The sequence below is a fragment of the Mobula hypostoma genome, chromosome 9, assembly GCF_963921235.1.
Source record: "Mobula hypostoma chromosome 9, sMobHyp1.1, whole genome shotgun sequence".
In the NCBI taxonomy this organism is placed as follows: Eukaryota; Metazoa; Chordata; class Chondrichthyes; order Myliobatiformes; family Myliobatidae; genus Mobula; species Mobula hypostoma.
The window spans coordinates 63,311,575-63,325,270 of record NC_086105.1 but is presented as its reverse complement, the minus strand read 5'-3'; the positions used below and the strand labels follow the sequence as shown (position 1 = coordinate 63,325,270).

The 13,696-nt window shown below is 43.6% G+C and overlaps 1 protein-coding gene across 1 annotated transcript in view; it reads left to right on the top strand.

The window, feature by feature from the left end:
• rassf3 (Ras association domain family member 3) overlaps positions 1-13,696 on the top strand; it is an 80,983-nt gene that overhangs the window by 48,044 nt on the left and 19,243 nt on the right. The window contains exon 2 of the mRNA XM_063058409.1: positions 11,855-11,962. Coding sequence (XP_062914479.1) covers positions 11,855-11,962 — 108 coding nt within the window. The remainder of the gene's footprint in view (positions 1-11,854; positions 11,963-13,696) is intronic.

The window sequence follows — 13,696 nt, the reverse complement described above, 5'->3', positions numbered from 1 at the left end:
TGGAAAGAATGAGTAGTTTCAAGTTTCTGGGTGTCAAGATCTCTGAGGACCTAACTGGGTTATTGATGCAGCTGTAAAGAAGGCAAGACAGTGGCTATACTTCATTAGGAGTTTGAAGAGATTTCGTATGTCATCAAGTACACTCAAAAACTTCTATAGATGTACTGTGGAGAGCATTCTGACAGGCTGCATCACTGGGGGGGCGGGGGCGTTGCTACTGCACAGGACCGAAAGAAGCTGCAGAGGGTTGTAAATTTAGTAGGATCCATCTTGGTACTAGCCTACAAAATACCCAGGAAATCTAAAAGGAGTGGTGTCTCAGAAAGGCAGTGTCCATTATTAAGGATCTCCAGCACCCAGGACATGCCCTTTTCTCACTGTTACCATCAGGTAGGAGGTACAGAAGCCTGAAGGCACACACTCAGTGATTCAGGAACAGCTTCTTCCCCTCTGCCATCCAATTCCTAAATGAATATTGAACCCTTGGACACCACCTCACTTTTTTAATATATTATTTCTGGGTTTATTTTGCACGATTTTTAATCTATTCGCACACTCTCCCTCCCCCTCCCCCTCCCTATCTATCTCTATCTGTCTATCTGTATGTATGTATATATATATATATATATATATATATATTGTGTGTGTGTATATATATATACATACATACACACTGTAATTTTTTTTTTGGTTCTTTCTTCTGTGTTATGTATTGCATTGAACTGCTGCTGCTAAGTTAACAAATTTCACAACATGTGCTGGTGATAATAAACCTGATTCTGATTCTAATTTTTTATACTGATGCTCACCATTTACTCTCTTTCTGCACTACATTTCTATATTTCTTATTGTAAATTGCAGTATGTTTTATGCCTTGCACTGGATGCCGCTGCCGCAAAGCAACATGAGGTATTCCAGTGATAACTAGCTGGATTCTGACTCTCCTATTTTAATCTTGCTACCACAAGTGTATTCATGTATGGTTGTATTCATGTACAGTTGAGTGGCAATTAAACTTGAACTTGAAGTGCCTTCCAGTCGAGTTGAACACTCAGCTTTCTACATTACTAAGTTATGCAATCCTCTCCCTTTATCTCCATCCATCTTTCCATCTGTCTCACCGACTTAGCCTTTATCCCCCCCCCTACTTTCCTCATGATCAGGAAGACCGAATCCTCTGAAAGAACTCATACTTTTGGTTGTTTTTGACCTGGTTATTTTGGTGTAAGTGTCCTGCCACAAATGGAAATAAATGAACCTGTTGAAACATATTCTTGAAGCAAGCTTTGCTGGAGGCTGCCAAGTCCGAAGTTGCAACCAGCCAAGATTCTGCACAGAATAAATTGTGATTTAAATATAACTTGTTTAGAGTTCTGGCTGGAGCTTCAAGAAACAAGCTGACCATATATGGTGTGGGATCAGATGTAGTGTTAATGCAGTGAGGTATTCAGTCATCTATCTAAATGGATATTATTGGAGTTGAAGTATTTTTGTGACTTTTGGGCTGTTGTTACAAAGCAGAATTCATGGGAAAAATTTCTGATGGATGAAGTGTGTTTAAATTAAGGATTTGCAAATAAGGCCACTATCGCAGAGGGTTGGATCCTCCCTCTTGTTCGGAGGCATCTTACGCACCTCCCTTTTAATCTCATCCTGGCATCTTGAGTCTCCCCACTTAAAAGACTTGGGGAATAGTCTTCTGAGTGATTCATGGGCCCATTGTGCTCAGGATCAAAAGAAGCCACAGGCCGTCGACTCAGCCAGCTCCAGCACGGGCATTGCCCGCCCATCACCAGGTGGCAGTGCCTCAGGAAGGCGGCATCCAACGTTAAAGACCCTCGCCATGCCCTCTTCTCATTACTACCATCAGGGAAGAGGTACAGGAGCCATGGAAGCAGCCCCTTTGCCCTAACCCATGCGTGCCGACCATGATCAGAATCAGAATCAGGTTTATTATCACTGATGTATGTGGTGAGAGTTGTTGTTTTGTGGCAGCAGTGCAGTTCAAGACATAAATGACCCCGACTCACCTGCTCCTGCAGCAGACCCTAAACCAGGTAGACACTGGACTGCAGCAGCAAACCACAGTGTGCCAAGGAGTGTCGATTGGATAAATGATGGATGAAACATCCTTCAAAGTTCATAGCAAACTTATTACAACAGTATGTATATGTCACCCTATTCTACTCTGAGATTCATTATCTTGCGGGCATTCACAGTGGAATAAAGAGATACAATAGAATGAGTGAAAAACTCCACACAAAGATGGACAAACAACCAATGTGCAAAAGAAGACAAAATGTGCAAATACAACAAAAAATCAAATAATAGTAATAATATTGCGAACGTGAGTTGTAGGGTCCTTGAAAGTGAGTCCGTAGTTGTGGAATCAGTTCTGTGTTGGGGCGAATGAAGATACTCATGCTAATTCAGGAGCCTGATGGTTAAAGGGGTAATAACTGTTCCTGAACCCGATCATGTGCCCCAGACCTTAGTGACATCATTTAAGTGTTTATAAAAACTTATTAAATGTGTTTAATCTTTTCTTCTCACCCGCAAATGAATTTAACCATGTAGAATTGTGATTTCCTTGTAGTTTAACTTTCCTATGCTTGTATTTTTATATGATTATATGCATGTACCAGTCCAGTGAAGTTTTCAGTAATTATAGTATAGTTGCTCTTTTCTAGAAACTTCTTTGCTTTCAGTAGCAGGTGTCATGCTACTTGAACCTGGCTGTTTCATACCTGAGTTGTTATCGCTGGAATTTTTGTTTTCTCTAGTCTGACCATGACTGCCTTTTTCTTTGTTCTCTCAGCTCTATCGTGTTCATTTATTTTTTCTTGTGACATTTAATAAAACGGACTTTTAATTTACTCTGAGATCAATCGAACCCTTCCCTCCCACATAGACCCCCATTCTTTTGTTCATCCATGTGCCTAACTAAGTGTCTGTTACATGTCCCAACTGCATCTGCCTCTGGCAGCACATTTTGTACACTTACCACTCTCTATGTAAAAGGAAAAAAACCTGCCTCTGGTAACCCCCTTACCAGTCACCTTAAAGTTATGCTGTCACCCTGGGGAAAAAGTCTCTGGCTATCCACTCAATCTGTGCCTCTTATCATCTTGTACATCTCTCTCAAGTTGCCCCTCATCCAACTCTGCCCAAGCCGACTTAACCTTTCCTCATAAGACATGCTCTCTAATCCAGACAGCGTGTGATGCAATTCCCAATCAGATTGTCTGACTACCCTTTGACATGTGCACACTTGCTTCAGACATCAGCACTGTTGTCCTCTGACCCTTTTAACTCTCTGGCCTACAACTAATCCGAGTGACATAATATTTTTTTATCGAGCAGGGAAGGAAAATTAGAAATATCACAGACAATGTATCATCTGTTAATATAATTCAATTGCTAGAGATTGAACCCAAGCCTTTGAATTAAATCGCCTTGACTTTATATTTCAAAGTAACTCAAGCTGCGGTAATGCTAAAACTCTATGTCCAATTGACCTCTATGGTAAACATCAGATGCAAATACCCTTCTTGGTCGCAATCCCTTGACTCTGTTTTCAAACTGCTTTGCCGCTGAGCGAGAGAAACAAGGAGCTGCCTTTAGGTAGTGCCATCTACTGTCTCCCAATGTCTTCCACAGCCTGAAGTGCGAAGTTGAAGTTCAGTTTGATACGTGTATGTAACGGTATAATCAGAATCAGGTTTACTAGCACCGACATTGTTATTTTGTGTCAGCGGCAAGACAAAAAAAATCACTATAAATCACAAATAAATAGCACTAAAGTGGAATAGAACATAGAACAATATAGCACAGGATGTGGCCCTTCGTCCCACAACCAACTAAGTAGTGCGGTCGGTACTCTTCATTGCTTCATGGACTATTCAGAAATCTGATTTTGGAAGAGAAGATGCTGTTCCTAAAATGTTAACCTTGGATCTTCAGGCTCCTGTGTTTCCTCCCTAATGGTAGCAATAAGAGGCCATGTCCTGGGTGGTGAGCGTCCTTAACGATGGATGCTGCCTCCGGAGGCACCTCCTCTTGAAGATGTCCTTGATGGGTTGTTGAAGCTGGTTGAGTCTACAATCCTTTGCATTCTCTTTTAACCGTGCGCATTGGAGATTCATGCCAGGCGATGAGGCAACCAGTCAGAATGCTCTCCACGGTACATCTGTAGAAATTTACTCATCTTTGGTATCACCAAATCTCCTGAAACTCCGAATGGAGTATAGTCGCTGGCGTGCCTTCTTCATGATTACATCAGTGTGTCAGGCCCAGGGTAGATCCCCTGACATGCTGACACCCAGGAACTGGAGCTCCTCACCCTCCTTACTGCAGCATCACTGACGCAGGCAGTTACTGTTATTATGTAGAGAAATATGGCACATGATGACTTCTGACGAACACTAACGTTGGGGGGTGGGGTGGGGATTGAATATTATTCTTGAGGTTTTGTTGATAATTAAATATTGGCCTGGACATCATGGATAATTCTCCAGCTGTCCCACATGGTATTCCTGAATGCCTCCTTTACAGTGTAAAGTAGGTTTCTGTGAGACGTTCATCCTTGTCCCTGGAGCACTTGAACTTCCCACCTACTGATCAGCTGATAGCACTGCCCTCTGTGACTGGCCCTTGGCAACACTTCAAAGTAACCACACTGTTTACTTCTTTTTGTATAAAGTCCTTTCTCTGGTGCTTTTTCCTCTTAAAACATTGACTGATTTTTTCCCCTCTTTCAGGGAGTAATTTTAGGCCTCTTTGAAGGTTTATGCATTCTAAGCAATGCCACTTCCCTCATCTTAACTATTTGATGTGCTGTAAAGATTTGGAACATTTCTGCTCTTGTCTCCATTGGAAAACGGTTGCCATGGAAGCCAACGATTGATTGAATACTTGTCTGGAATTTGTGTGAAGAATTTGACTAAGGAACTTAACTGTGCTTTTGTCAAGAGTTGAGAGACTGGGCATGTTGCTGGTCTCTGTTGACTACCACTACATGCCCACCAGTTCAAAGGTTTCAAAGGTACAGTTAGTGTCAGAGAAATGTATACAATATACGTCCTGAAATGCTTTTTCTTTGCAACCATCTGCGAAAACAGAGGAGTGCCCCAAAGAATGAATGACAGTTAAATGTTAGAACCCCAAAGTCGCCCACTCGCTCCCCTCCCTCCCACGCTTAAGTTGCAGCAAACAAACAACGAACTCCCTCCCACCACTGGCACAAAAAAGCATTGGCATTGGCACTGCAACCAAGCACTCAAGCATGCAGCAAAACAACAGCAAAGACACAGGCTTGCAGTACTCCAAAGGCTACGCCTTCACCCAGCATTCGACATACCACAGCTTCTTGAAAGATTAGTTTTATTTTTGTCACATGCACAGTGAAATGCATGGTGAGCATCAATGGCCAACACCGTCCAAGGACGTGCTGGGGGCAGCCCGCAAGTGTTGCCATGCTTCTAGCTCAAAATAGCATGCCCACAACTTATTAACCCTAGCCTGTGTGTCTTCGGAATGGTGGGAGGAAACCAGAGCACCCGGAGGAAACCCATGTGGTCACGGGGAGAACGTACAAACTCCTTACAGACAGCGATGGGAATCGCCTCTGATTGGTGGCCGCTGCCGCTGTAATAGCATTAGGCTAACCGCTACGCTACGTGCTGTCTTTTGCGTGACTGATTCCTGCTGTGGCTGGAAGGAGCAGTGTGGGTGCTGGTGTCATGGTAGGGCTGCCAGTAAACTGACTCTCCCCCTGACGATGGTGACCTGCAGTTTGCAGAAATCCATGACCACTTGTGATCTTAAGGAAAGTCAAACCCAGGGAGGTGAGGTTCTGTTTGCTTCCTGTTGATGTCTTTCTTCCTCTGCTAGAAGATTCATCCTGTTCTTTGGGATCGAGGGTGACTTCTGGTCTGGTTTTATGGGTTTCGACATAGCTGATATATCCAATATGGGAACCAGGGACTTCCACCAGTGGGGTAAGAAGCACCTGATGAGTGGTGGTGTGCACCTTCCTTAAGGCCATGAGACGCAGGGGCAGAATTAGGCTATTTGGCCCATCGAGTCTGCTCTGCCATTCCATCACGGCTGATTTATTATCCCTCTCAACCCCATTCTTCTGCCTTCTCCCTGTAACCTTGGGCGCCCTTACTAATCAAGAACCAATCAACGTCCACTTTAAATATACCCAATTACTTGGCCCCTACAGCTGTCTGTGGCAATGAATTCCACAGATTCACCTCTCTCTGGCATTACACTGAGTTCTGACGGATGGACGTAAGGTTTTCATTGCTATTCTGAATGCTTCTTGGGAGCCTATCACCATGAGGAATGAATTGTTCTTGCTGTGTGAAACCAGTGTTGTGATCTTTGACTAACTGGGGTCGTACAGCACAACTCATCCATGCCGACCAAGGTTGCTTCCTGAGCTGGTCCCATTTGGCATTGAGTATAGTCCAAGACAGAAATCGCTTTCAGGGTCAGTTGGCTGCCTCCTGAAAGTATGTGGACTGGAAGTGGCTGCTGTCGTTCTATATTGTTGGGAAAAAGGATGACTTGGAATTGCATACTGATGAAATATGTTATACTTTTGATTGTACCTCTCTGTGGGAACAAAGGATCTGCTTATAAGCACTAGGGATTCTGTAGATGCTAGAAATCTTGAGCAACACATACAAAATGCTGGAGGAACTCAACAAGTCAGGCAGCATCTATGGAGAGGAGAAGACAGTCGACGTCTCAGGCCGAAACTCTTCTCAGGACTGGAACAGAATGAGGGCAGAGCCCATCTAGTCTGTGCCGAATGGCTATGCTACCTAATTCCACCATTCCGCACCTGGACCATAGACCTCTATACCACCGCGCTCCCCCCCCCCCATCCATACACCTATCCAAATTTTAAAATTAAATGTTGAGATCAAACCTGCATCCACCACACCCGCAGGCAGCTAGCTCATTCTGCATTCTCACAATCCTCTGAGTGAAGATGTTCCCCCTTTTGGGTTCCCCTTAAATATTTCGCCTTTCACCCTTAACCCATGACCTCTAGTTCCAGTTCCACCCAGCCTCATTGGAAAAGGCCTGTTTGCATTTACTCTGTCTGTACCCCTCATCATTTTGTACACCTTGCAAAGGAATTGATTACTTTTAAAGATGTTCCCTGTGCCAAATCCAGGGAGATTATTTCATTCTCCCTGTTCTTTGGAAAATTGACACATCAAATGAACTGCATTAGTAGCTAGTTAATATTTACGTATTCCACAGTCAACTGGGTAAAACCTGTTTGCATTTATGTAAAACATTGTTAACAACTTGCTTCCTCATACCAAGACACTCCACCATCAGAAGTGAGATGGAATACTCTCCAACAAACACAAAATGTTGGGGGAACTCAGCAGGTCAGGCAGCATCTATGGAGAGAACACGTTTTGGGCCGAGATGTCGAGTGCTTAAAGGTTATTTGTCATATGTACAGTACAACAAAACATGCAGGGAAATCCATCCATTTAAAGTGGTTTAATGTCATTTCCTGTACTCGTGTAAAGGACTGTGAAGTCATGTCAACTGAGCAAGGATTGTGTTGTGCAGCCTGTAAGTGTTGCCACACTGCCAGTGCCAACATAACATGTCCCCCAACTCACTAACCCTAACCCATGTGTCTTTGGAAACTGGAGCATCCGGAGGAAACCCATGCAGTCATGGGGAGAACGTACAAATCTTGTCCATTGATGCTGCCTGACCTGCTGAGTTTCTCCAGCATCTTCTGTGTATTGCTCTGGATCTCCAGCATCTGCAGAATCTTTTGTGTCCCGCAACGCTACTTTTGCCTGGATGAGTGCAACCCCAACAACATTTAAGTTCAACATCATCCAGTTCCATGCTGTCTGTTTGATTGATACACCATCCACCTTCCTAAGCATCTACTCCCTCCAACAATGTATAAGATTATGAGAGGCATAGCCAGCACCTTTTTTAACTGGGTGGCAATGGCTGATAGAGGGCATCCCTTTAAGGTGAATGAAGGGACGTATAGGGGTAGGTTTTTCCAGAGAGTGGTGGGAGAGGCAGATACATTAGGGACATTTCAGAGACTTTTAGATAGGCACATGAACGTAGGGAAGTGAAGTGATGTTGGCTGCATAGGAGGGAAGGTTTAGATTGCTGGTGCAATAGGATTATGCAGGTTGATGGAAGGACTCGTACTGCACTGCTCTATGTACTGCGGTGTACATCATTTACTAAACTTTGTGTTTGTGCACCCAGCCTCCTCCAATAAAAGTCTCCCAACATGTATCCTCTGCGAGGGCATTAGGTGCATGGAAACACCTCCACCTTTTGGCTCCCTTTCAATCCCACGCCATACTGATTTGGAAAGATATCATTGATCCTTCGTTGTCACTTTTCCCAACCTCTGGAATCTGAATCTCAGAACCTAGTTTATTATCGCTGCATTGAAATGAACTGAATTGAATTGACTTTATTTCTTACATACTTCACCTATGTGAGGAGTAAAAATCGTTACATAAATAGTATGTACTGTAAGATATACAACAGAACAGTCAATATAGCTTAGAAACACAATTGTATCAGCATGAATTAATCAGTCTGATGGCCTGGTGGAAGAAGCTGTCCCGGAGCCTGTTGGTCCTGGCTTTTATACTGCAGTACCATTTCCAGGATGGTAGCAGCTGGAACAGTTTGTGGTTGGGGTGACCTGAGTCCCCAGTGATCCTTCAGGCCCTTTTTACGCACCTATCTCTGTAAATGTCCTGAATAGTGAGAAGTTTACATCTACAGATGCACTGTGCTGTCTGCACCACTCTCTGCAGAGTCCTGCGATTCCCATACCAGGCAGTGATATAGCCAGTCAGGATGCTCTCAGTTGTGCTCCTGTAGAAAGTCCTTAGGATTTGGGGACTCATGCCAACCTTCTTCAATTGTCTGAGGTGGAAGAGGTGCTGTTGTGCTTTTTCCACCACGTAGCTGGTACGTACAGATCAAGTAGGTCCTCAGTGATGTGTATACCGAGAAACTTAAAGCTCAGGTCTCGAAATTTGTTAATGTAACACTATTACAGCATTAACTGTAAGAGGGTTTAATTACCACCATTGTAAGGAGTTTGTACGTTCTCCCTGTGACCACGTGGGTTTTCTTCCCACATTCCAAAGTTGTACAGGTTAGGGTTAATGAGTTGTGGGTGTGCTATGAAATCACTAAAACATGGCAACACTTGTGGGCTGTTCCTCAGCACATCCTGCGAGTGAGTAACACACATATTAAGACATCAAACCACAGAGTCCTTGAAACAGTCAGTTTAAGTCACCGCTGTCATCCGTTGACTGCAGGCCACAGAGCCGTCTGCCCGACCAAAATTGCGCAAAATAGCAACAAAGGAGTAACCAGCAACATGTATATCATGGACTGCAGAGTCCTCTAAAAATGATTCCAATCTACAAACCACACCGATCAAACCGTGCCCGAGACCCAAGATTTCTGTGCCATCCTCTCCAGTGGCAGAGATGGAGACCGGGCAGAAGGCACTGAACACCTGCTCGCCTTCCGCTCTTGTCCTTGGTGATTTCGATTTTGCTCGATACTTTCATCGACGAATTGGAGCCGATCGTGAGTTCACGCTTTGCCATTGCTCCACATACTCCATTCTAATCCACGCCGAATTCCCTCAGAGGCAGCAAAAGCATCAGGTCATTCAGACGACCCAAGGGCACATTATCCAAATGTAAATTACAGGCTCCAGTTGCACACAGATTAGTAGTACAAATATACTTAAAATAAGTGGCTGTTTCACGAACTGTCTGTAGGATTTTACCAGCAGTGCACTTTTTCAGAAGCTTTTACACTTTATTATACATTGTTGCTGTTTTCCCTTATTCTGTGTAATGATTTGATCTGTATAACCAACAGAAGCTTTTCACTGTATCTTGGTACATGTGACAAAAATAAACAAAATCAACAAATATGGGAAACTTGCTCCCCCTGGTGACAAGAAATTAAATTATACGGAGTGGAGCCATCAAACAGGAAATGAGGCAAAAGCAATTTTTAACAGCTCTGATGTCTTCTCATTCCTCCCGTCAGGAGCCTGAAGACCCACACTCAACAATTCAGGTACAGCTTCTATCCTACCATCATCAGATTTCTGAACGGTCCATGAACCCTGAACACTACCTCACCATTCCATTCATTTGCACTATTTACTTACTTTATAATTTAGAGTAATTTAATGTCTTTTTTTGCAGGCAGCAATAGATTTCACGTCTAGATTTTAGAAAATCTAGAATAGATTTTCAGTACTGTGCACATATATATAGCTAGGGTGCCTTAGACTTTAGCACAGTACTATAGTAATTTTATGTATTGCTCTGTACTGCTGCCACAAAAAGAACAAATTTCGTAACGCACATCAAAGTTGCTGGTGAACGCAGCAGGCCAGGCAGCATCTCTAGGAAGAGGAAGAGGTCAGGACGAAGGGTCTCGGCCCGAAACGTCGACTGTACATGCTGCCTGGCCTGCTGCATTCACCAGCAACTTTGATGTGTGTTGCTTGAATTTCCAGCATCTGCAGAATTCCTCGTGTTTAAATTTCGTAATGTATGTGAGTGATGATAAACCTGATTCTGATATGGGTCTCTATTGCAGACAAAGAGTGGGAAGAGGGCAGGGAGATGGGAATTATGGTTGGGAAAAGGGGAAGGGAGAGAGTTTAAGAGAGTCCAAAGCTAGATGGCAGAGGTTTAAGGTGAGAAAGGAGGTATTTAAAGGATTTTTGAGGGAGGGAGCAGGATTTTCATACAAAAGTTTATGGATGTACTAAGCAAACTACCAGGGGAGTCATGTACAGTTACAGCATGTGAAAAGCATTTAGACAGGCACACGGATGGGAAACAAATAGAGGGATTTGTGATAAATGCAGGATAATGGGATTAGCACAAGTAGACATCTCTGTGATTATGGACAAATCGGGCCATATGGCCTACTCCTGTGAGAAGTAACCGGCTGAGCTGGAGGGAAACTTGTGGGATGAAAGTAATTGCAGTTATGTGTTCAGTTCCATGCAAGCTAGGGCTTTTTTCCTTTGGAGCAAAGGAGAATGAACGGTGACTGATAAGAGTTTTGCAAGACGATAAGATGCAAGTAGATCGAGTGGACAGCCCGCACCTTTTTCCCCAGAGGAGAAGTGGCTACTACAAGAGAGCATAATGTTATGGCGTTTAGTGGAAGGTAGGGGGATATCAGAGGTAAGTTGTTCACACAGAGAGTGGTGGGTGCATGGAACACGTTGCCAGCTCGAGGCAGATAAACTTGAGACATTTCAGTGACTCTTAGACAGGATGAGAGAAAGATGGAGAGCTATGTGGGAGGGAAGGGTTAGATTGAACCTGTAGTAGGTTAAAAGGTGGGCACAGTATTGTGGGCTGAAGGGCCTGTACTATGCTCTAGTATTCTATGAAACAGCCAGCTCTCCAGGCCAGACTGTCCTGTTTTATGCTGTTGGAGACATAGATGCTGGATGAAAACGAGCAAAAGGCTGGGAAGGACTCAGCAGGTCAGGCAGCATCTATAGAGGGAGATTCCAGGTCAAGACCCTTGGCCTGCACTGGAGTCCAGATGAAGGATCATGACCCAAATCATCAATTGTCCATTTCTTTCCATAGATGCTGAGTTTCTTCAGCATTTGGTGTGTTGCTGCTTTGTGGTTGTTCCCCAGTGCCATCAGGGAAATTGATGCTGTGCCGTTCCTCGCTCTGGAGCTTCACCTGAATTTCTCGTTCCTGCTGCCATTCAGCTTCAAACTGTTCAATGTTTCTCATTACAGGATGCCGGAAAGGAACGGGAGCCCCCAAAGGTCTTCACCCAGGAAGAACTCAGACAGAAGATCAAAGCCTATAACTCCTCAGTTACCGACAGGTTAAAAATGAGCTTGGTAAGTGAACATCAAAAGGTTTGATGAGGAATTTAGATTTCCCCACAGGTGGCCACTGAGTTTCAAAAGGAAGATTTGCACTTGTAGAGAGTGCTCCATTGTATTATAAGAGCAGCCAGTTACTGCTTTCAAAGGATGTTAGTCATTTGCACCTAGTTTGTTCTCAACATCAGCTCCTCATTAAAGGAAGGGATGTGAATGCATTGGAAACAGTTTATAAAGGTTTACAAGACTGACACCGGGAATGGGTGAAAAAAGGTTGGACTCCCTCAGAGCTGCACTGGGAGTCCTGATGAAGGGTCCCAGTCTCACGGCTGACATCAGAAAGGAGGTACAGGAGTCTCGGGACCACTAGGTTCAGAAGCAGTTATTTACCCCTCAGACATCAGGCTTTTGAACCAGTGAGGATAACTTCACTCAACTTCACTTGCCCGATCATTAAAATGTTCTCATAACCTGTGGACTCACTGAGGACTTTTATCTCCTGTTCTTGATATTTATTGCTTGCTTGCTTGTTTGTTTGTCTGTTTATTTATGTATGTATCTATCAATTAATTAATTAATTGTTCTTTCTTTTTGTATTTTCAGTTGGTTTTTTGCTCACTGGTTGTATGCCCAGGTCTTTCATTGATTCTGTTACGGTTTTTGAATTTATTGAATATGTCTGCAAGAAAATGAATCTCAGGGTTGTACATGGTGACATATATGTACTTTGACAATAAATTTACTTTGACCTTTGAAAAGTGGACTGTTTATTTGCCTCCATAGATGCTTCCTGACTTGCTGAAAGGAACTCAGCGGATCAGGCAGTATCTTTGGAAATGATAAACATTTCAGGCTAAGACCCTTTAACAGGACTCCCAGTGCAGCTCTGAGGGAGTCCATCCTTTCTTCACCCATTCCAGGTGTCAGTCTTGTAAACTTTTCTTAAACTGCTTCCAATGCATCCACAGTTTTTCCTTATATAGGGAGCTGCTTGTGAGAAAAAGCTAGGTGCAAATGACCAGGTCTGGGCCTGAAACGTCGACTGTTTTCCAGAGACGCTGCCTGACCTGCTGAGTTCCTCCACCATCTTGTGTGCATTGTTCTGGATTTGCAAAAACTGCAGAACCTATTGGTGAAAGGTCCTCCAGATATAGGGCTGTGTGTGTGTTTGTGCGTGTTACTGAGGGCGACAGCCTGGATTAAAATGGCAGTAACTGACTGGCTGCACATTCATGTCTGAATTGGATTCTTTTCAGAATTACAATCAAGTTTATATATTATCGCTGTCATATGTCGTAAAATTTGTTTTGCGGCAGCAATTTGATGCTTCTGCTACATCACTGCCCCCTTAATCAGTCAATAGACGAATGATCATCCTTCTGAAGGCCCCATTAACCTGTTTGACTCAGTTTTTTCCTATCCCTTGTTGGTGTTGGTGTATGATACTGAGAAGCTTTAGACGTGCATGCCAGCCAGACAGATCATTCCATACATAAATAAGTCGAGGTGATAAAAATAATACAAAGTGGAATACTGTATAATGTCGCCGTTTCCAATAAAGTGCAGGAGCTATGTTGAGGTAGATTGGGAGATCAAGAGTTCATCTTTTATTGTGTGAGAGGTTCACTCAAGAGGCTGATAACAGCAGGAGAGAAGCTCTCTTTGAGCCTGGTGGTATGTGCTCTCACACTTCTGTACCTTCTGCCTGGTGGGAGAATATTTGTGATGGGAGAGATCCATAATTATTTT